This window comes from Sceloporus occidentalis, unplaced genomic scaffold (genome assembly GCF_023333645.1).
Source record: "Sceloporus occidentalis isolate IW3139 unplaced genomic scaffold, rSceOcc1.0.p SCAF_1, whole genome shotgun sequence".
Classification (NCBI taxonomy): Eukaryota; Metazoa; Chordata; class Lepidosauria; order Squamata; family Phrynosomatidae; genus Sceloporus; species Sceloporus occidentalis.
The window spans coordinates 177,212,671-177,235,035 of record NW_028316981.1 but is presented as its reverse complement, the minus strand read 5'-3'; the positions used below and the strand labels follow the sequence as shown (position 1 = coordinate 177,235,035).

Below are 22,365 nucleotides of genomic sequence, written 5' to 3'. Positions count from 1 at the left end.
CAGCACTTTGGAAGGAGGGCACTAAGGCATCATGGTGGTGGTGGGGAACAACTGCCAGGATATAAAAGAGGAAAGGGTAGGATTTAGCATCTGGGATTTCTGGGCCCAGCCCTAGAAAAGATAGGTTACCGCAACTTCTCTGACTTGGGTGTGTTAGTGCTTCAGAGGTGTTGGACTACAACTTCCATCACCATCATCATCAACAGATCTGGAAAGGGGTGGGGTAGGCTGGACTATATATACAAGGTGGGTGTAGTGGGTCTCTACCGGGTCAAGGCCAAAGGCAGCTCAAGGTCTGGGGGAGAGATTCTTGTCTGCCTTGTCTTCCGCTCTCTGCTTGAGTGCTGCTTCTCCATACAGCTGTGCTGAAAGCCTCACTGAACTGTTGGTCCATGGGTGATGGAGCCTCTGTGGGGAGGGGGAGCCACTGGGGATCATGCTGCTCCTCTGCTCGAGCGGGGAGATCTGCTAGGAGAGAAAGCGAGAACATGGTTTGATGAGGAGACCTGGGCTTTTGGTTTTTCTCCAAAAACAGGCTCATATGGGCTCTAGTTGAGCCACCCATTATTTTTTGCCATCTTTCCCTGAAGAAGAAGAAGAAGCCTGTGATGCTCTGAAAGTTAGTTTGATACATTTTGTCTCTTTTGGTTGGCTCGATAAAGGTATCAATAGGATCTCTCTCTCTCTCTCTCTCTCTCTCATTCTCTCCATTAGTATCTTGGCTGTAAGACCTCTCCTCCCTCCACATATATGTGATGTTATGCCCAAGATACCTAGCCCTGAACTGCATCCTTCCTTGATCTTCTGTCTCTCCCATTCCTCGTTCTGCCCTGGTTCTGTGCTTGCAGTCACAAAACATGGACAGGATTCATACATTGGACATGTCATTTTCCCAGCTCAACCATGAGAAAGGCAGGGTCATTCATGGTTATTCTCTGGGGTGTCTCTGTGTTGATCTGGTTGGAATAACTTGTTTGTCATTACCCTATCTTTATCACAGGGTTGTGAGGATAAAATAGAGTGGGGAGGGGAGACAGAACCAGCCCTACCAGACAGGAGTCAAGAAAGGTCAGAAATTACTTTGCCACTATTGTATATTTTTCCTGTCAGGAATGGAGAGAGGTGTTGGTGGATTTTCTACCTCAGGTTCCAAATTAAATGTGGGTCCTCTGCATCTTGTTATTGACTCTCAACTCTGCCTTCAGCAGTGAAATAGTCTGTGGTGGCTCTGGATATCATGGATCCTACCTTGTGGTCCTTGGCGGAACAATGGGATGCAAGTGTAAAAATAAATAAATAAAGGAACAACATGAGCTGCTGCTTGACACACACCACTTCTCCCCAACCTAATGTCCTCTGGATGGGCTGCACTACAGTTCACACCATCCCCAGACAATGTGGCCATCAGGTTTATACTGGAAATGTGGGAGATATAGAGGGCAAGGGAGCGGAAACAGGGTGACTTACCGGGGGGCTGGTGCTTGTAGGGGCTTCTGGGCAGCTCCGGCGAGGAGCACAGGTGATGACGGAAGGGCGCATCTAAAAAGTCAAATCAGAGAGTGGAGGCATGAGCTAGAGATGTATTTACTGATTTCTCATATATCTATATGCCCAATCACTAGAAAGGCTCCCAGAGTTCTTCGGAGAAATAAGAACAACAGAAGAGGAAAGAAGGATGGATAGGGAAAAGGAATAACAAAATTAGAGTGAAAGGAAATCTAAACCCAGGCTCACCTGCTGCAGCTGGGACACTGTGAGTGCTGAATCCAGCAGGGGTTTCCTCAGGGGGCATTTCTGTGGGCAAGATGGGTGAAGCACTTGGGAATCTGTGCCAAGCTCAGCTGTGGATGTGCTCACACAGGACACACCAGTTGGGGCCACTGAGATTTGTGCAGTCGGTGGTGATGCCTTTTGCTCCAGAGAGCTGCAGTATCAGAGAGAGAGGGGGAAAAAACCCTACCATTTTTAGACAAGTAATATTTATGCACTGTACAGAACTAGATTAAACCTTAGGCAAAGTGTGTCATTACACAGAACCACAGTCAATCTGAGGGCCAACTGCTGCAGTGCAATTTATCTAGAGGGGATGTAAATCTTCCTGTTCTTGATCCTGGCATGCAAAGACAAAGACTTTTCACAGCTTTCAGTCTACTGCAGCAGAAAAGGAATATTTCTGCGTAGTTCTTTTGTACATTGCTTTCCTCTTTTGTGCAATTATTCTGTACCAAAATCCACAGAGGTTTTTTTTTGCACAAAACAAACAACAAACAACCCTTCCCACAAAAAACAAACAAAAAACAAAGAACCATAGGTTTTTAAAAATAGAAAACATGTTTCCTGTGCAGGAGGAACATTTTCTGTGAAGAAAACATGTTTTCTGCAAAATAAAGAGAAAAACCCACATGATTTTTGCATAAGAAAAGAATGCTTATTTGCACAGAATAATTCTCCACATTACAAAGTGTGAAGAATCTCCACTGCTGCTCTGTTCTTCTCAACAGGGATGTCTTGCATTTCAGGAAACCCATCATCCTGCTAGGAAATGAACAGTAACGAAACTACACTTTCATTTAGTCTCTTGGTCCACTGGGAGATGCGGGGAAACATAAATATATTTTATTATTATTATCATTATTAGAATCTGGGTCTTCTGAGTACAATTAACACCCCAAATCCACAAAACAGCGATACTTTTATTGGACCAACCAAAATGCACAAAATACATGCTACATGTTTTTAAAGTTGCACTGGCTTTTTCATCAGGCAAAGGAGGTAAAAAACAATACAGGAAAAAACAGATGAGATTTTTATTTATTTACTTATTTATTTTGCCTGATGAAGAAGCCAGTGGAACTTTGAATGCTTGCAACATCTGTTTTGTGCATTTTGGCTGTCCCAGTAAAAGTATCACTGTTTTGTGGATTTTGGATGCTATTGCACTTTACTACATGGCCAACATGGGTTTACATGGGGTTTCTTAGGGCTGAGAGTGTGTGACTTGGCCAAGGTCACCAGTGAGTTTCCATGGCCAAGTGGGGAATCAAACCCTGATCTCCAGAGGTTCTCTCTCGGGACTTATTCTGTGCAAAATTCACATGTTGTTGTTTTTTTTCCTGGTGAAGAAAAGAGCATTTTCTGCACAGCAAATAATTGCCAAGATCCTGCAGTGGGAGAGAGATATAACCACAGAGATGTTGCAACATCTCATAGTTATATCACTCAATGTAGATCCCCCCAAAACCAACTTTTTAATCCTTGCAGCTCCCTCACAACATGGCTATTGCCAAGTTGGTAGAGAGTGAGAAAGATGACTGATGATGTGTCTAGCCCTCTTTGAGCCATATTTCATCCAGCCTTCCTCCTGTAGTTGGGCACACTGTGACAGGCCGCTGCTTGTGCCCAGCTACAGGAAGAAGGCTGGATGAAATATGGCTCATCTCACACCATCCTGGCAATTTGGAAATGGTTGTGTGTGTTGGGAGGGGGGGGTGTCTGTGCAGTTCTGAACAAATCTTGCCAAGAAAACCCCATGATAGGTTTGCCTGAGGATCACCATAAGTCGGAAAAGACTTAGCAGCACACAACAACAACGATACACTACAACAGCACTATCCTTTTTCCTGCACATAGTTTTGTTCAGAGTTGTGCAAGTCCTCACTCCTTTCTTCCACCTCCCACTATGCTACAGTGCCCCCTTGTGGCCCTCATGGTAACTCACACTGCCACAGGCACACATGTCGATCTCCTGAGTTTCAACAACTTCTGCCTCTCCAAGGCTGGGTCTGGGCTTCTTCTTCCATCCACAGTGAGCTTGCGTTTGATTGGATAGACAGGCAACCGATGGGCAGGGAGGCGGCGATACCTCTGCTCATTCGCAAAAGAAGGTTGGCCTGGAATAAATTCACACAATAAAATATCTTCTTGGTTGACAGAGTGGCTGGTGGGCACATACTTTGGAAGCCAAAATGAACAAATTGAGGCTATTTTACTTTGGCCACATAATGAGAAGGCACACACTAGAAAAGACAATAATGTGCAGGTGATGGACAGGAAGACCACATGCCAGATGGATGGACTCAATCAGGAGGACATGGGCATGAATTTTCAGGACCTGAGCAGAGCAGTGGAGGATAGGGGTTCTTGGAGATATCTCATCCACAGGTTTGCCATGAGTCAGGATCAACTCGGGGGAAGCTAACAACAACAACAAGGCACATACTTGAGATGTTCACTATCACAGTTACAGATGCATAACTTAGAGTTAATACCTCTGTAACTGATTCATATTCACAGTCCCTGCATATCTATCGTTGTGGTATTATTACCATGATTGTAAAAGTCCACCAATATTGGTTTCATAAGCAGCAGCAAATGATGGAAATCTATTTTATCAATCAGGGTGCAGCATACTGTCAGTATGCTATGTCCAAGTTGACAAGAGAACAGACCTTTGCCACCTGCAGCAGCTGCAGCCTGGTAAAATGGGATTGAAGGGCCAAGTCAGGAGGGAGTCATCATATGGTTTATTTAACTAGGTAGTTGATCTAGGATTTTGTCCCAGATCTGGCAGTTGACATCTCCAGCAGGAGTTGGTCTTTTGTATAGGTAATGGATCTTAATTGCCCATTCAAACCCAAATCGACCCCTTCCCTCAAATACTTTGCATAATAATAGGGATAGGCCACATCAATATATACAGTAGCTGTCCTCCTACAGGTATTGTGAAGATTATACAGAAATATATATGGAAAAAGGACTCCTGGGGTGGGTGGTTGAGAGCAGATGATGTGACCATCCATCTCTAATCATAAAGCCCTGGCCCTGGGACCCTCTGTATCCTGTCTTTGCTACAGCATTAGATACAAGAATAAGCATGAGAGCAAAGATGGATCTTCTTCAACTGGCTGTGTTCCCAAATATTCCTTTTCCTGTTATGGATGCTGCGGTGTGGAAAATAACTGAGCTTGCCTTAAAAAGGACCAGCTCAGCTAAAGATTTGTGTGCCTGTGTCTTTGAAAGGGTCCTTCAAAATCTGATTCCCCAAGTGAAATCTGATAAGGTTCAACATTCAAATAGTGAATTTGATAGGCTGCCACATTTTTTTTAATGAATGTAGCATTACATTTCAGCTTTGCCAAAGACAGGAGAGCCTTCTTGCACTCACTTGTCTGAATATCAGGTGTTTAACTAAACATACAAGAAACACGTACTGGGGGAAGGGGAAGGTGGAGGGAGGAGGAGAACTACTGGCCATCCGTTTCCGATTTCTCAGATTCTTATCTTTCATATAAAAAGCATGTTTCCAGGACTTATGGCTCTGGGGATATAATTGAAAATACGGAGTAATGCTTTATGAAGCTTTAACAGCCAAAGAGGGGGAGGTGTTGAACAGCATTTTGAGTTATTGAAAATAAAAACATTTATATCACCAGAAGTTAGCCCCATTGATTTCAGTGGGATTCACATTGAGGCAAGTGGATATTGGATTGCACCTCTAGTGTTCTAGCTAATTCTTCATCCCTACCTAAAAAAGCCACAATAAACTGTACAATTTTTTTTTAAAAAAATGCAGAATAAACTATGCAAAGCTAGAGAGCTTCCCCTAAAGCAGTGATGGCAAACCTTTTAGAAACCGAGTGCCCAAACTCAGTGGCATTCCTGCACCGGGTGTCATCCGGCGCTGGGGGAGGACTTCTGGGGGGGGGGACTTCCAGGGAAAAAAACAAGGCACACTCTCTCAGCCTCAGGTTAGCAATAGCAACCCCCCCCCCCTGATGAAACTTGCCAAGAAAACTCCATGATAGTTTCACCTTAAGGTCATCATAAGTCGGAAATGACTTAAAGGTACCACAAACACAAGTCACTCTCTCTCAGCGTTACGGGATGACAAGGGCAAACCCCTCTCCTCTTTGGGAAGCCACTTAAAGGCATGGTGCCCAGTGGGGAAAGAGGAGGAGCAGGTGTGTGCTGGCTCTTCCTCTTCCCCCACCCATCCCTTTAACTGCCTCCCCAGAGACAGTTGAAGGGATGGGACAGTGAGGAGAGAGGAGGAGCTGGCACGTGTGCCTGCAGAGAGGGCTCTGTGTGCCAGATACGACACGCGTGCCATAGGTTCGTCACCACTGTGCTAAAGCATTCACCCTGCATTATGTATACAAGGAGCAACCTTTTTGTTGAATTTCCTGGGTGCAGCATTTTTCTTTTGTAAAATGCTAACCCTAACCCTGCCATCTCTATAGTCTTTTTAATCCAAACTGATATAGAGTAAATGAGAGCAGCTCTCTTGGCATGGAAGGCTGGTGTGGATAACATGCACCCATTCAGATATTATTGGATTGCAGTTTCCAGCCTTGCCCTCCCCATTGCCCTTTTTAAATATACAATGGCATAGTAAAATGGTGTCCATTACATAAAATGGCAAAATCAAGGCTTGCTTTTTGAAAAACATTTTAAACTTTTTTTTTCAAGCCCTGGATGGTTGAACATGTGGATGCAGAATTTGTGAATACAGAAGACCAACTGTAGTACCGTCACTGGGCAAAATTCTCTGTATCAAAACAGCTCTGCAAGAAGGCTTGTAGAGAGATTCCTTCGCCTAATTAAGGGATTGCCATAAAAAGTCCTAGACTCCCTAACTTCTATCTTTCCTACACTGTGAATATATGTGGCCTTTGGCAAACTGCTTGCTCAACTTTTGCCCTGCAGCAATTTGGAGATATTACTAGTGATTAACCTTGTTGGAAGAATGACTGAGATGATGGATGAGATCCAGGAAAATGCCTGAAGAAGGAGGGGACAGCAAGTGACTCTTCCACCCACTGACCACTGCCTCAACTTCCAGAGAAACCTCTCCTGGGGTTTAGGATATTCTGCCCAAATGGGATAGGCTGTCATTATCATAGAATCGTAGAGTTGGAAGAGACCACAAGGGCCATCGCCTTCTTTTCAGCCCTAGGAGCCACAGCCCACTTCATTCATCATGATGTTCAGCTCTGGTGGAGTGGAAAGAGAGGATGTGTGTTTTTGAGAGGCTTAGGCTGCAGTTCCACATCACTTTAACTGCCATGACTCAATGCTATATAATCCTGGGATTTGCAGTTTGTTGTGGCACTGGAGCTCTCTGCCAGAGAGGGCTAAACATTTCACAAAACTACAGTTCCCAGAATTTCACAGCATTGAGCAAGTGAGATCAAACTGGATTTTTTTCTGCAATGTGGATGAAGTCTTTAGTGCTGCTGAAGGTGAAGAGGTATTTACACCTATTCCCTTCCTCTTCCACCTGGCTGGTTTCTTGATCTCCAACCCAATGTATGTGAAGCACTTGAATGCTGTTTTGTGCCTTCAAGTCAACTCTGACTAATGGTGACCCTTCCACAGGATTTTCTTTGTAAGATTTATTCGAAGGCGATTTGCTATTGCTTTCCTCTAAAGCTGAGAGAATGCGACTTGCTAAACGGAGATATAAACTCTGGTTTCCAGAGCCTGTTTTTGTCTTAACACTCAAACCATCACACCAGGCTGTCTCATATTCTTTGAATGATTTAAAGTGCTATATAAATTCAATGCATAAACCACCAATATTAGAAAACATCACCTCAGGCACAGACTTTAGTGAACCTTCAAAAAACAAAAGAGATTTGCAGAGCTGAAGGGCAACTACTGACTTTCTCCCAGGAAGCAAGGCAAGTTTTGAACAGAAGCATTGCTCTGGCATGCTAGTCCCTCAGCATTTGCGAAACAGGCAAGAGAAACTGGGCTGGGCATGTGGCTTGGAAAGAATGGGTGCACTAAAGAAGCACACTTAGGACTCACAACCCTCCAAGACTCAAGGCCAGCCAGCATTTCATACATTTCATGCAGTGGTGGCTGCTTTCTACATGGAGAAATCTTCCATCTCTTACAAAACAAGCCTGGATAATTTTTATTTTTAGGCATGTTGGAGACACATCTATTTATGCAAGCCTTCCTAGAATAGCTTAACCTACCATACAGTTTGCTCTGATGGAGATGTAGGCACTCTACCTTGGTTTTTTTCTGTTCATTTTACCTTGTGCATTTTATGATTTTTGTACACCTGCCCAGAAATCAGAAGATACAGGTGGCTGATTTTGTAAACAAAATGAAAAAAAAAAAAAAACCTCTTAGGATAAGAGCATGGAAAAGTTATTTTGTTCCAAAATAGTAATTTTTACAAGCTCTGCCTTACATTTTATCTTTTTGGAATGCAAAACAGAATCTGGATGTCCATGTTTATGGCACACCCCCACAGTATCTATTTTAATGTATGGGCATATAAAGGAAAAGAGCCTAGTGGAGTCTTCTTCCTGGCATGCAAGATTCCTATGGAGAGGGAGAACTTGGATTTCTATGTGTGGGGAGGGTCTGGATGGTTTTGCATACTCATATAGGGAGGGCTTAGAGTTCTGTGTACACATTGGGCTTAGATTTCTGTGTATAGTGTGGGGCTGGATTTCTATATGAAAGCTGAGCTTGGATTTCTATGTATAGGAAGGGCTCAGATTTCTATGTATAGTGAGGGGCTAGATTACTGTATGTAAGGTGGGCTTGGATTTCAATGTGCAGAATGGGTTAGGCTTACTATTGGGGCTTGGAAGCACAAGTGGCTCATGAACCAGGGGAAGGACCACCTCACCTCACTTTTTGGAGGAAGGGGTGGCATCCACTTGGCCCAAAATCAACCACTAGTACTTGGGTCAGGCCTCACCTGGAATACTGTGTCCAGTCCTGGGCACCACAATTCAAAAAGGATGTTGACAAATTGGAGCGTGCCCAGAAGAGGGTGATCAAAATGGTGAGGGGTCTGGAAACCATGAGTTATGAGGTAAGGCTTAGGGAGCTGGGTATGTTTAGCTTGGAAAAGAGACAGTTAAGAGGTGATATGATACCCCTGTTTCAGTATTTGAAGGGGTGTCTCATTGAGGAGGGAGCAAGCTTGTTTTCTGCTGCTCCAGAGACTAGAACACAGAACAGTGGATGCAAGCTACAGGAAAAGAGAATCCACCTCAACTTTAGGAGGAACTTCTTAATAGTAAGAGCTGTTAGACAGTGGAATACACTCCCTCAAAGCATGGTGGAGTCTTCTTCCTTGGAGGTTTTTAAAAAGAGGCTGGAAGACCATCTGTTGGGGATGCTTTGATTGTGTCCTCCTGCATGACAGGGAGTTGGACTGGATGGCCCTTGTGGTCTCTTCCAACTCTATGATTCTATGAAGAAGACAATTTAAACACCTCTCACCTGCATTATGAAGTGTGATTGTGTGTTTGTAGTCTGGTTCTTAAGTCAGGATGTCTAGGCGGAACTCTCCTTCCTTTGCTGAAGTGGAAGGCATAAATAGCATTGACTAATGGTTCCTGTTCCAACAAGCACGGTGTGGCATCCAACACTGCTTGTGGATGAGATGCATATCTGGACCTGCATGCGTATGCTGCCGGATTAGCTAATTAGAGGCAGGGCTGGCTCCACCGCTAAAATGACTGAAGCAATCGCCCCAGGCGGCAGGTGCTGTGGGGCAGCGGTAAGCAGTGTTACAATACAGATTTAGCTACCAGTCCAGCCAGTTTCAGTACATAGATTGGAGGAGGAGGGAACATCATCTCCTCCTTCACCGCAGGTTGTAAATTTTGGGACAGCCCTGATTCATGTTGAACCCTCTTCCATTTTTTCAGCTAGCTCTCACATGTTTCAGAGTGCTGATCATCTGAGTTGTCTGGCTGCACTCAAAACACTAAAAAGTTAATTTTGGCAAATACTTTTGTGCCCTTAATCAAATATTGAGAGTAAATTTGCTAAACTGCAAAAACTTGTGATACCAGTACTTCATTTTATGATCAAAAAGTGCCATAACATTTTTCTGGTGTTTTGGTGAATCTGAGCATAATGTGCATGCTGGAATTCCTTAATCAATTCTAGCTGTCTGCTCTAAGCAGAAAAGAGAGAAGACTTCTACTATACTACATGAAGGGGGATTCGTGGCGAATTTACTGGAGTACACGGTGGTCAACCAGATTAACCGTAATACCAACCATAATCCTAATCATCATAATGGGATTGAAGATGCCAATAGCCTCATCCTCTAAGTGTTTACAATCCAAATTTAAATAGTTCAATACACTAGAAGGCTGAACAGTAGACAGTTACATTGTAATTGCCACCAACTTCCATAATGGTGAACATCAAAGAGAAAACTTTTGTTTTTGCTTATTGTGTGCCTTCAAGTTGTGTCTGACTTACGGCAACCCTAAAGTGACCCTATAATGGGGTTATCATGGCAAAGTTTCTTCAGAGGAGGATTGCTTTTGCCTTCTTCTGAGGCTGAGAGAGTGTGATTTGCGCAAGGTCACCCAGTGGTTTCCATGGCTGAGCTGGGATTTTAACTCTGTTCTCTTGAGTTGTAGTCTGACACTCAAACCAACATGTTGTTTGTTGCTGTGTGCCTTCAGGTTGTTTCTGACTTATGGCAACCCTATCACAGGGTTTTCTTGGCAAGATTTATTCAGAGGGGATGTGTCATTGCCTTTTCCTGATGCCAAGAGAGTGTGAATTGCCCAAGATCACCCAGTGGGTTTCATGGCGGCGGGGGGGGGGGGGGGAACCGAACTGGTCTCCAGAGTCACAGTCCCAACACCCAAACCACAATGCCACATTGGTTCTCTCCAAACTATCATACCACTATTAAAATTAGGAAAATGTCCTATTACAGTGATGGGGAACCTTTTATAGACTGAGTGCCCAAACTGCAACCCGGACCCCACTTATTTATTGCAAAGTGCCACGTCCCTCTGGCTTTCTAGTAAGAAACTCTGGCAAATTCTGTGCTAGGGCGACAACATGTGTGCTCACAGAGAGAGCTCTGAGTGCCACCTCTGGCACGTGTGTCATAGGTTCGCCATCACTGTCCTATTACAATTTTGCCCATTTTGGCTGTGTATTTGAGTCTTTTTCCTCCCCCAACATATTTCAGCACTCAAAAAGAAAATTTACTTTTTTGGACCATAACTCCCAGAATCTTCAGCCATCCAATTTCTTCACCCTGCTCCCTGTCATCTAAAAATACACACAAAAAGTAAGGAGAAAGATGAATGACCTGGTGACAGAATGGAAATGGGCATAGGCTAGAGTGGCAGGGAGATATGAATTGGGTCAGTCTAGCTTGGTACCCCCAGAAATGCAGGAGAATTTCCCGGGAGTGGGAAGGCAGGGTGTTGCCATTCTTAAGACCTGTACACAGCTGGAACATGGACTTGTTTTACATGCCCTGGGGATATGTTGAAATAGGCTTGTGTAGGTGTGTTGTAACTGAAGCAGCAACAGCAGCAATTGCTGCAAAAAAGACTGGGATATGTGCATGCTCTTGTTATTCAAACTAGAATTGATTTAGTCATGGTGCTAAGAGTTGTGTTTGCACTACACATGGCACTATGATTCCACTTTAACTGCCATGGCAGCTTCCTACGTACTCCTGAGGTCAAAGGAACTAGAGGAGTTCTTTGGCTGAGGATTCAACCTGCCCCTCCCTAAATTACAAGTGAGCCAGTGTGATATAGTAGTGCTTTGAGTGTTAGAGTAAGAGATTTTCAGATGGGGGGGGGGGAAGCCAGGCGTAAAAGGCATACTCCCAGCATAATCGTGCAATTGCGTTGAAGATTTTCAGACATATTGCGCTCATCCAGGACTTATCCCGTGAAAATGCAGGAATGCTCCAGCAACAACCATTCACAGGACTCCCCCATGAATGGTTTGTTGCTTGAGCATTCCTGGATCTTCACAGGATAAGTCCTGGATAAATGTGACTTCATCTAAAAATCTTCAGCACGATGATGCCAGGAGTATTCCTTTTAAGCCCGGCATTTTCCCTCCATCTGAAAATCTCCTAGGACTCTGAGAGACCAGGGTTCAAATCCCTGCTCAGCCATGGAAACCCACTCAGTGACTTTGGGCAAATCATATTCCCTCAACCTTAGAGGAAGGCAGAGGCAATATACCTTGCCAAAAAACCCTAGGATAGTAAACTTGAAGGCATATAGCCACAACAACAAGGAACTGCAGATTTTATGTTCCACAGAAACCATGACAGTTAAAGTGAAATCATGGAGGTATAACTTTGTAGCATGATGGGATTCAAATCACCTGGATTCAAGGAAAGCTGAAAACTGTAGCCAATATGTCCTATTGCCCTTTGGTTCACTAAGAGAGGGCTAGAAGATGGAAGAACCCTAAGTAGCTCCTGCTTTTAGACCTACACAAACCCAACCAGCAATCTCTGGCCCCTGGTCTGATAACCATTTCTGAGCCTGAACCTCCTTGACATGAGCTCTAAAATTTGGTATGCATACATACTAGCTTCTTCCACAAAGCAGAGATGGGGCAAGGAGACAGATTATGGCTACTTACCTTCCAAGATGTAGACCTTGAATCCACTGCTGATGCCTGTTGTGTAGTGAAAATCAGCCAAGGCCATCATTGCCAACGTGGGTGGAAAGGTGCAAGAGGTTCACACAGGAGAATTGCTGATGTCGGCGTTAAATGCTGGGAAAAGATGAAATTTGCTCTGAAATTTGGAGTGACCAAGGAGACACCAAGATTCTAAGGGCTGCAGCTCATAGGCTCAGGATATGGAAAACTGGATATCTCTTCCAGTCCCCAGTGCAAGTTTGGCTCTGGAAATACAACTTCAAAGGTGGAGAAAGCAAGAGACCCTTTGCTATTTCTGGAGCCAACGGATAGTTCTTTCAGAAATGTTCAATTCTCTTGCATCACCCACAGCTGCAGCATCCCTTCTTGAACTTTTGGATTGTGCCTCCCGAGGGGTGGAGCTGGAATGGGCCAGTCCTAACAGGCTTGATACCCTCCTCTCCACACTCCTATTAGCCCCCTGAAGGCAAGGGTTTGTGTGTGCACACGTACCTTGTGTCACACCCTGCACGGGGGAGAAAGTACAATGCCCCCCAAAAGAGACAGGTGTGGAGCAGATGGCAAAAAGGAGAGGGAAAGACGGGGAGTGGGACAGAGGATGGCATGAGTAATTTCAGGGAAATGAAGCTCTTGGTTTAGATTCCCTTGACTGGAATGTTTGCAAAGCAACAGAGCAGATGTCCACATCCAACAACTGAGTTTAAGGAGGCTCTGGTTTGCTAATCTTAGGGATGTTCTTTTAAACAGTTTGTGTCTTGTACATCAGAAAGTTTATTGCAATTGTTGTTGCTGTGTGCCTTCAAGTTGTTTCCGTCTTATGGTGACCTTAAGGCGAAGCTATCGCTGGGTTTTCTTGGCAAGATTTGTTCAGAGGAGGTGTGCCATTGCCTTCCCCTGAGGAGGCTGAGAGCATGTGACTTCCCCAAGGCCATCCGTGGGTTTCATGGCTGAGTGGGATATCAAAACCTTGGTCTCCAGAATCACAGTCCAACACCCAATCCACTATGCCATGCTGGCTCTCATATTGTAATACACTGAGAGATTTATTGGCAGAATGTAATCTCATGTTTAAAAATGTATTTGTATCAATTGTTTGATCAAATATATAAGAACTGATGGAAGGAAAGATATAGTTCACTCCAAGAGGAACCTTGCTAAGGTGTGAAAAATAATTGAGTATGGGTACTGAATTAAGAAGGCAAGACATGTTCATGAGATTTAATCATTTCATTTGTGTAAAATTACTTTTAGGTTTGCCTTGAAGGGTGAAATCATTAACATAAGAATAAAGAATGTGTGGCTTTCCAAATCTTTCTGGACTGCAGGTCTTTATGAAATCTTGCCATTGGCTGCACTGGCTAAGGCTGGTGGGAGCTGCAGTCTAACAATATCTGGAGGGCTACATACTTATTATCCGTACCGTTAAGAAGTGAATGAGATTTTACAGACTAAGAAAGAGATATGAGGAATGCCAGATCAAACTCTGAAACATCTTCAAGTCTGTCTTGACAGAAAGAATGGATCTACATGGGCATGAGAATCCACATAACCAGCAAATATCATTGGCTGAGGTTGAATTATGAGGGAAATATTGGGGTGCTACGTTTTTGTTGAGAATAGGGTGGATGCCAGACCGAGAAGAGACAATCTGCGGAGAGTAATAAAAGTTAAGTGAAGTCTTGTGGAAAACTTAAGATGCACATGGATTAAGAAACTTAAGAAGCCTGTGTATAACTAAAATTCAGATATTTTCATTATATCAATTGCTTATGTTTGTATCTTGTCTGTCTTCCAATGAGCTTGGGGTTTCTCCTCCCCACTTTCTTCTCACACCAACCCTGTGAATTTGGTCAAGCTGAGAGAGACAGTGACCACCCAGTGAGTTTCATGGCTGAATGAGGACTAGAATCTGGACCTTTGCTCTTTTAACCAGTGCAACACATTGTTTCCCAGACACAGTATCTTTATCACAGTTTAGAGTGGCCAGCATACTTTGTATGGTGTTGTATTACTTTCAGCATCCTGATAAGGCAGAATAGCATTATAATCCCCATGTTAGGGCCAGAGGACTGAGGCTACTAGTGCATCCACACTATAGAAACAATGCAGTTTGACACCACTTTAATTGCTGTAGCTCTGTCCTATGGGATCCTGGAATTTGTAGTTTTACAAGATCTTTACTCTTCTCTGCCAGAGTGTGGTGTCTCACAAAAATACAAATCCTAGGATTCTGTACAATGGAGTTATGGCAGTCAAACGGATATCAAATTGCATTATTTCTACAGTGCAATTGTTTCCAAGAAAGAGCAACAGGACTCAAGTACTTTCTCTAAGAGACTGGGAAACCAATGGTCCTCCAGATATTTTGGCCCCAAACACCCATCAATACAGATACAGGGACTGTAATAGATGTAGTTTTAAAACAACTGGAAGCTCCAAGGTTCTTCACCTCTGACTTAGTGAGTTAATATTAGAGGATAGATTATATCTGGAGCCCTTCTGCTGCATGGCAGGCTCTTTTTATGTTGACTCTTAATTAAATAATTTTGGCTACTGAACAGATCTGGGAGATGAAGTTGCCATGAAGCCACAGTCTCATTACTTAGAACCCCTAATTACTAACTCCAAAGGCCTTTAGTATAGGCCCCGGGGGAAATGTGGGATTTGGAGAGCTGTGAAGAAACCCAGGAAACTGTGGTGGAAAGAAAGTTTTGTCATGGTGTTGTCGTTGTTGTTGTTGTATACCTTCAAGTGGTTTCCAACTTATGGTGATCCTAAAGCATACCTCCTGTCTCCAGAGTCATTGTCCAACACTCAAACTGCTACTCCATGCTGGCTCATGGTGTATCATTAGGAGATGAAAGAATGGTCGAAAACATGTTTCTCAAGCCTTGTGAACCCCCAAAATGGAAAATCCTACCTGCAGGAGAAACTTCACACTTTGGGTCTTGCTCTTGCGCAAAATTCACATTTTTTTTTTTTTTTTGGCTTTTGGTACACAAATATACGCTGACAATTACAACATCAAAAGTCATTCACTTTATTGACTTGCACAAGTTCACCCAGTAAGTTTCATGGTCAAGCAGGGAGTTGAACCCTGGTCTCCAGAGAGCAGTCCAACCCTCCCACCATGTTCTTGGCATCTCAGTGGTTAAAAAGAATGGGGGCCCCACCCAGTCCTGGCGTGAGGGAAGCCACGAGCCAAGTGGCTGGGGGCGCGTGTCAGGGCTGGCTCCCCCACACCCTGAGAAGCAGTTGAGCTGCATTCCATAGGCCTTCCCCACCCCGACTGCTGGAGGGAGGGAAGATCCCTGAAGGATGGCAGGCGGGTGGCGGGCAGGCAGGCCTGACTTGGAGCAGTGGAGTCTGTCTCGCCCAGTGCCTGGCACGCCCCATCCTGCCTCAGAGGCCACTGTTTTGTAGGAAGGAAATAGAAGAGTCGAATGGGCAAAGAGGCTACCTGGGAGTTTGGAAGTCTGGACTTCTGAGACTGGGTCCACACTGCAGAAATAATCTAGTTTGAGACCACTTGAACTGTCATGGCTCCGCTCTGGTGCCACAACAAACTAAAATTCTCAGAATTCCATAGCATTGTGCCATGGCAGTTCAAGTGATGTCAAACTGGATTATTTCTGCAGTGTGCATGCAGCCTGAGTGGACGTAGAGTAGTAGAAAAAAAAGGACTCAGCTAGTTAAAGTATAGGTTGTGGTGAGATTGGAATGGGCTGTAAGGCAGGATGCCCCAGACTTGTCCAGCATTGCTCCAGAGGCATTATAGGTAGATTTGCCCAAGGTCACTCAGTGAGTTTCCATGGCCAAGCAAGGATTCGAACCCTGGTCTCCAGAGTCATAGCCAATCATAGAACCATAGAGTTGGAAGAGACCCTAAGGGCCATCCAGTCCAACCCCATTCTGCCATGCAGGAACACAGAATCAAAGCACCCCGACTGATGGCTATCCAGCCTCTGTTTAAAGACCTCCAAAGAAGGAGACTCCACCACATTCCAAGGCACCCTCTTCCACTGTAAAACAGCTCTTACTGTCAGGAAGTTCTTCCTAATGGTGAAGTGGAATGTCTTTTCCCCTAGTTTGAATCCATTGCTCTGGGGTCTTATTCTCTGCAGCAGCAGAAAACAAGCTCACTCCATCCTCAATATGACACCCCTTTAATTACTTAAACAGGGCTATCATATCATTTGTTAACCTGCTCTTCTCCAGGCTGAACATACTCAGCTCCCTAAGTATCTTCTCATAAGGCATGGTTTCCAGTACTCAAACACCAGGCTTGCCTTCCTGAGGAACTTAGCAGGGGATAAAGGCTCACGGAGAACAATACCATTCCTAGATTCTTTCCTCCCTGTCCATCCAGCATGCCTCTTTGAAGAACATGAGCATGGGCTCATTTGTGTCAGATTTCATGTAGGTAAGAGCCAGAGGATTCAGTGGATTCTAGGATTCTGGAGATCATGATTGAGTCCCCTGCTTGGCTATGGAAACCCATTGGGGTGATATTGGGTGAGTCACGTACTCTAGAAAACCCCATGAGAAGGTTTTTTGGGTTCCATAAGTTGGAAGTGACTTGAAGGCACACAACAACAACAACAACAACAAGCTGCATTTAAGCATTATGCCCAAATTCCCTCCTTTCTTCAACCCCCCCCCCACCGTACAGTAGGTTTTTGGTATCTGCTTGGCCTTGGTTCCAGGACCCCTGTGGATACCAAAATCCATGGCTGCTCAAGTCCAGTTGTATACAGTGGTACAGTAAAATGGCGCATCTTATATAAATGACAAAATAAGGTTTTGCTTTATGGAATTTATATATTTTTGGAATATTTTCAAGCTGTGGATTGTTGAATCCATGGATATGGAGGCCCAATTGTATTTCCAAATACAGTCGGCCCTTGTTATACACTGATTTTTTATACACGGATTCAAGCATCCACGGTTTCAAAATGTTAAAAAAAAAAGTATAAATTCCAAATAGCAAACCTTGATTTTCCATTTTTTATATGGGACATCATTTTGCTATGTCATTAGATTTAATGGGACTTATGCATCTATGGATTTTGTTATCCACGGGGGATCTTGGAACCAAACCCCAGCTTATAACAAGGGTCCACTGTATAGACAGCCATTAAATGAATAAAGGTTATACACAAACAGTTGAAAACCTGATGTGAAACAGCCAGAATAGATTCCAGGAGTGTATCCACATTATGCAACTAAAAGATTTTGATTCTGCTTTAACCTCCTTCCTATGGAATCTTTGGATCTATTTTTTGTGTGTGAGATAATTAGATTTTTTCTGTGAGATAATATGCTAGATATACTCAGAACGGGTTGCATAGTTATCCTGAATGAGTGGGTGGAAGAAAAATAGTAAAACACTAATTTGTTAAAATTTTGGACAATGGTTATAAAAGTTGTTATTTAAATGGTTCAAAGGCAGTGCCATTAGCGGCCTGAGTTGCCATTCATATTTTGCATTATTTTAGTCTCCTGGAGGGAGAGCTTTCATTTTTGGCCATTTTTAATCATTTTAAAGTGATTGTCAAAATGTAGAATTAATGTTTTACTGTCACATAATTAATGTTTATCTCAACAAAGTTAAATGTTTAATTTTTCACCCAAGCAATTATGCACCTAATTAAAATTTAACTTAACGCCAACACATTAGCATAAGAAAGGGTTCCAAACATGCTAATGCTTCCAAGCTCCATCTTGAAAGGCAAAACCAGGCTGCTGCTTCCTTCTTGTCACCTCACTCATTTCTCCTCTTTTAAAGGAAAACTGAGGGATCCAGCATGGGGTAGTGGTTTGAGCATTGGGCTATGACTCTGGAGACCAGGGTTCAAATCATGGCTCAGCCGTGTAAACCTGCTGGGGTGATTTTGGGCAAGTCACACTCTCTCAGCTGCAGAGAATGGCAATGTCAACCCCCCTCTGAAGAAACTTGCCAAGAAAACCCCATGATAGTTTTACTTTAGGGTCTCCATGAGTTGGAAACGATTTGAAGGCATACAACAACAACAACAACAACAACAACAACAACGGAAAATTGACTCGGCCGCCTGCCTTCTTCTGAGATCTCACTACACCTCAGGGAAATTTCCTTCCTTCTCTGCAAACACTGCCCAGAGGCAGGTGAGTTTAGTGCACTCCAGCTGGTGTGCTGGGATGTGCCTCACAAGCATCTGGCAAAGAGGTCTCTCAGTGCGTCTGGGCCAGGAGTTCATGCTGGGCTTGTCAGAACCTGCCAGGAGCGTGTGCCTCCGTGCTTTGTGTTCAGGCCTGCCTTGGCTCTGCCCAGGTGGAGACACAGGTGGAAGCATGAAAAGCTCCAGAAGTGTTGCTTCACTGCAACTGAAACAAGATTTACCACTGCGACAGAAATTGACATTCAACAGGCCTGCACAGTGCTTTGGGTATCTCTTCCCCTTGCCATTGCCCACCCCTGCTAAAGTTTATTTTACTTTAGAACAGGGTTCCCTTACCTTGGGTCAAACATTGATCAGAATTGGGACTGCAGCCATGAAATAGGAAGCAACTAGGAATGGAGAAAGAAGCTATGAAAGAATTAGAAAAAATCCTAAAATGTAAAGATATACAACTGAGCACGAAAGTTAGAACCGTACAAGCCATTGTTTTCCCTGTTACTATCTACGGTTGGAAGAGCTGGACAGTTAAGAAAGAAGATAGGAAGAAAATCAATTATTTTGAGATGTGGTGCTGGAGAAGAGTGCTAAGGATGGCCAAAAAGACAAACAAATGGGTCCTAGAACAAATCAAGCCTGAAATCTTTGTGGAAACCAAGATGATGAAGTCAAGGTTATCATACATGGTCATGTCATGAGAAGGAATGACTCACTGGAAAAAACAATAATGCTAGGAAAGGTAGAAGGGAATAGAAAGAGAGGAGGAGAACATGCTAGATGGATGGACTCTATTAAGGAACTCACAGGCATGAGTTTACAGAACCTAAGCAGAGCAATAGAAAATAGGGAGTCTTGGAAATGTCTCATCCACAGGGTCACCATGAGGTGGGATCAACTTGAGGGTGGTTAACAACAAGAACAACAAGAACAAGCAATCCATAGCACTTGCATTAATTTCATTCAATGTGTTAATGGGGTGGAGGGAGAACACTTGGGGCAATGGGGGCCATTTAAAACACATTTTCAATAAATTTTAAAAATTCATCCTAGAGTTTTATTAACATGTTCTTAATGTGTGTTTGATCTCACTCTGACTGCATCTTGTTGTTGTTGTTGTTGTTGTTGTTGTTGTGTATCTTCCAGTCATTTCTGACTTATGGCAACCCTGCGTCAAACCTATCATGGGATTTTTTGCATGGCAAGATTTGTTCAGAGGAGGTTTGCCATTGACTTCCCCTGAGGCTGAGAGAGTGTGACTTGTCCAAGGTCACCCAGTGGGTTTCAGGTCAGAGAATTGAACCCTGGTCCCCAGAGTCTCAGTCCAACACTCAAACGACAACACAATGCTGGCTCTCAGAATTAATGCCATTTGATGCCACTTTAACTGCCATGGCTCAATTGCTATGGAATTCTGGGATTTGTACTTTTGTGAGACTCAGCTTTCAGTCTTATTCAGCCTTCTCTGTCAGAGAGCTCTGGTGCCACAATGAGCTACAAATCCCAGGATTTAATAGGATGGAGGTAAGACAGTTAAAGTGGTGTAAAAACTGCATTATTTCTGCAGTTTGTGTAGATAAAATAGATAATTGGATTTGTTTAAAAAGTATGATTACAAAGAAAGGGAAAAAAAGAAGAAGAAAAAGTGGAGTGGAGAATTCGTAGGATATGAATGGCATACATTAATATTAGCTAAATATTTCTAAAAATACATTCTTGACATTTTGACATTTTGTTTTTACAATATGCATTCACAAATAACTAAATCAATGAGGTTTTTCTGACTATGAACAACTGAGAATTTTTTTTATTTCCAGCTTCAGAATTCCACGTCTTTTGGAAACAGAGTCATTACCACTTAATGGAACTAATTACTAATTAATAAAGAGTTGTGTTTTTTTACTCAATTAGTGTCAGTAAATGTTACAAATATGCAACTAATTATTAATTAATTAAAAATCAACATGCTGGCATAAATCACTTGCTTTAGTTTCATTTTAAAAGTCTTATCTGGATAGCTCAAGGAATCAGCTCAGCAGAGTTGGTTCTGTTATTTGGAGGAGTGAGGCAGCTGCCTCAGGCAGCAGATTTTGTGTGTCATGAAAGAGAAGCCAAAGGTTAGTCGTCCATTTTGTTTTAGTTTACTGCCTTCCATGCCAAAACAATGTGGTGGGCTTTGTAGGAATACTGTATTTGGGATCTAGATCAGGCAAAGCACAGCATAGCCAGTACAATATGAGCTTGTGGTAGGAAACAGAAGTAAGTACACAGGATACTCTTGTAAGGCAAAAAGGAAAAACTGACACATATTGTTTCAGGAAATCCATCTGAGGATAGGAAAGGAGATAGATCAATGATTACCTAAATTTCAGAGAGCCAGTATGGTGTAGCAGTGTAAACATTGGACTGCAACTCTGGAGACCAGGGTTCGATTTCCCGCTTGGCCATGGAAACCCACTGGGTGACTTTGGGTAAGTCACACACTCTCAGCCCCAGAAAAATGACAGGTTCGCCTTAGAGTTGTCATAAGTTAGAAATGACTTGAAGGCACACAACTACAAACCTAAAACTTCAAATAAAGTGGGCTGTCATGTGTGGAAATTGGCTAGCATCCAACATAAGAGTGGGAGCATAATGGCCATTCCCTTTCCAGGCAAAAAGAGACAAAGGATTAACTAACTTTTGGGAGAAGTGGCCTCTTCTGGCAGGAAGGAAGCAAAAGACTTGAGTAAATAGATAAAGAGAGAAACAGAGAGCTGAAACAAAAGGGGCAGGCATGCCCTGGATGGTCTCCTCTCTCACCGATTATTCTATACAAACACTGACACCTCTTTGCTTCCAACAGACTTTTGAGTCCCAGGTACTTTGATAATTTCCTGTTCAAGTTGAGGCTGGTCCTCAACTCTGGTGAGAGGCAATGAGTGAAAAAGAGTAAAGTTATGTCCACACACACTTTTGGCATGCAACCTTCCCCCTTGCCCCCATTATCCCTTCAGGAATGCAGCACTTCACACCTGAAAAAGAATAAAGGTGCTCCCAGAGGATGGCCACCGGAATGGTGAAAGGTCTGGAAGCCATGCTCTATGAGAAGTGACTTAGGGAGTTAGCCTGGGGAAGAGAAAGTTAAGAGGTGACATGATAGCCATGTTTAAATATTTGAAGGGATGTCTTACTGGGGATGGAGCAAGCTTGCTTTCCACGGCTCCAGAGACTTGCGCATGGAGCAATGGATTCAACTTACAGGGAAAGAGATTCCACTTAAACCTTAGGATGAACGTCCTGACAGTAAGAGCTGTTGGACAGGGGAATGTGTTGCCTTGGAGAATGGTGGAGTCTCCTTCTTTGGAGATGTTTAAATAGAGGCAGAATGGCTATCTCTTGGGAGTGCTTTGATTGTGGGTTCCTGCATGGCAGAATGGGGTTGGACTAGATGGCCTTTGTGGTCTCTTCCAACTCTATGACTCTATAGCAGGATAAAAATTTATTTTTCACCTAGTCTTCTAAAGATGTGTCAAAAGTTCGAATAGTGGTAGTTTTCCCAACCATTGCAATGAGTATGTTGGCAATTCTCCTCTGCCTGTTATATCTGCTTGTCATGTAACTCTTGAAGGCATATAAGCAGTAATGCCAGAAATAAAGGCGGTAGTTCTAAATCTCACATATCTCCACAAGAACTGCATATGTTCCAGGCTGCCTCTCCATCTGGGTATCTCTGATTGGTAAGTCATTGCTCAGGCTTAACGTTTTGAGGGTAAGTTGTGGGGAATATTATTTATTT

At 43.4% G+C, this 22,365-nt stretch overlaps 1 protein-coding gene across 1 annotated transcript; it reads right to left on the bottom strand.

Moving 5' to 3' along the window:
• Positions 1-288: 288 nt before the first annotated feature.
• Positions 289-12,478, bottom strand: LOC149322814 (uncharacterized). Its single transcript, XM_089509415.1, has 5 exons — positions 12,412-12,478; positions 3,719-3,890; positions 1,735-1,924; positions 1,468-1,539; positions 289-468 (listed from the first exon to the last, which is right to left on the bottom strand). Exons 1-5 carry the CDS (start codon positions 12,476-12,478, stop codon positions 289-291), a joined length of 681 nt encoding a protein of 226 aa, XP_089365541.1.
• Positions 12,479-22,365: the final 9,887 nt, after the last annotated feature.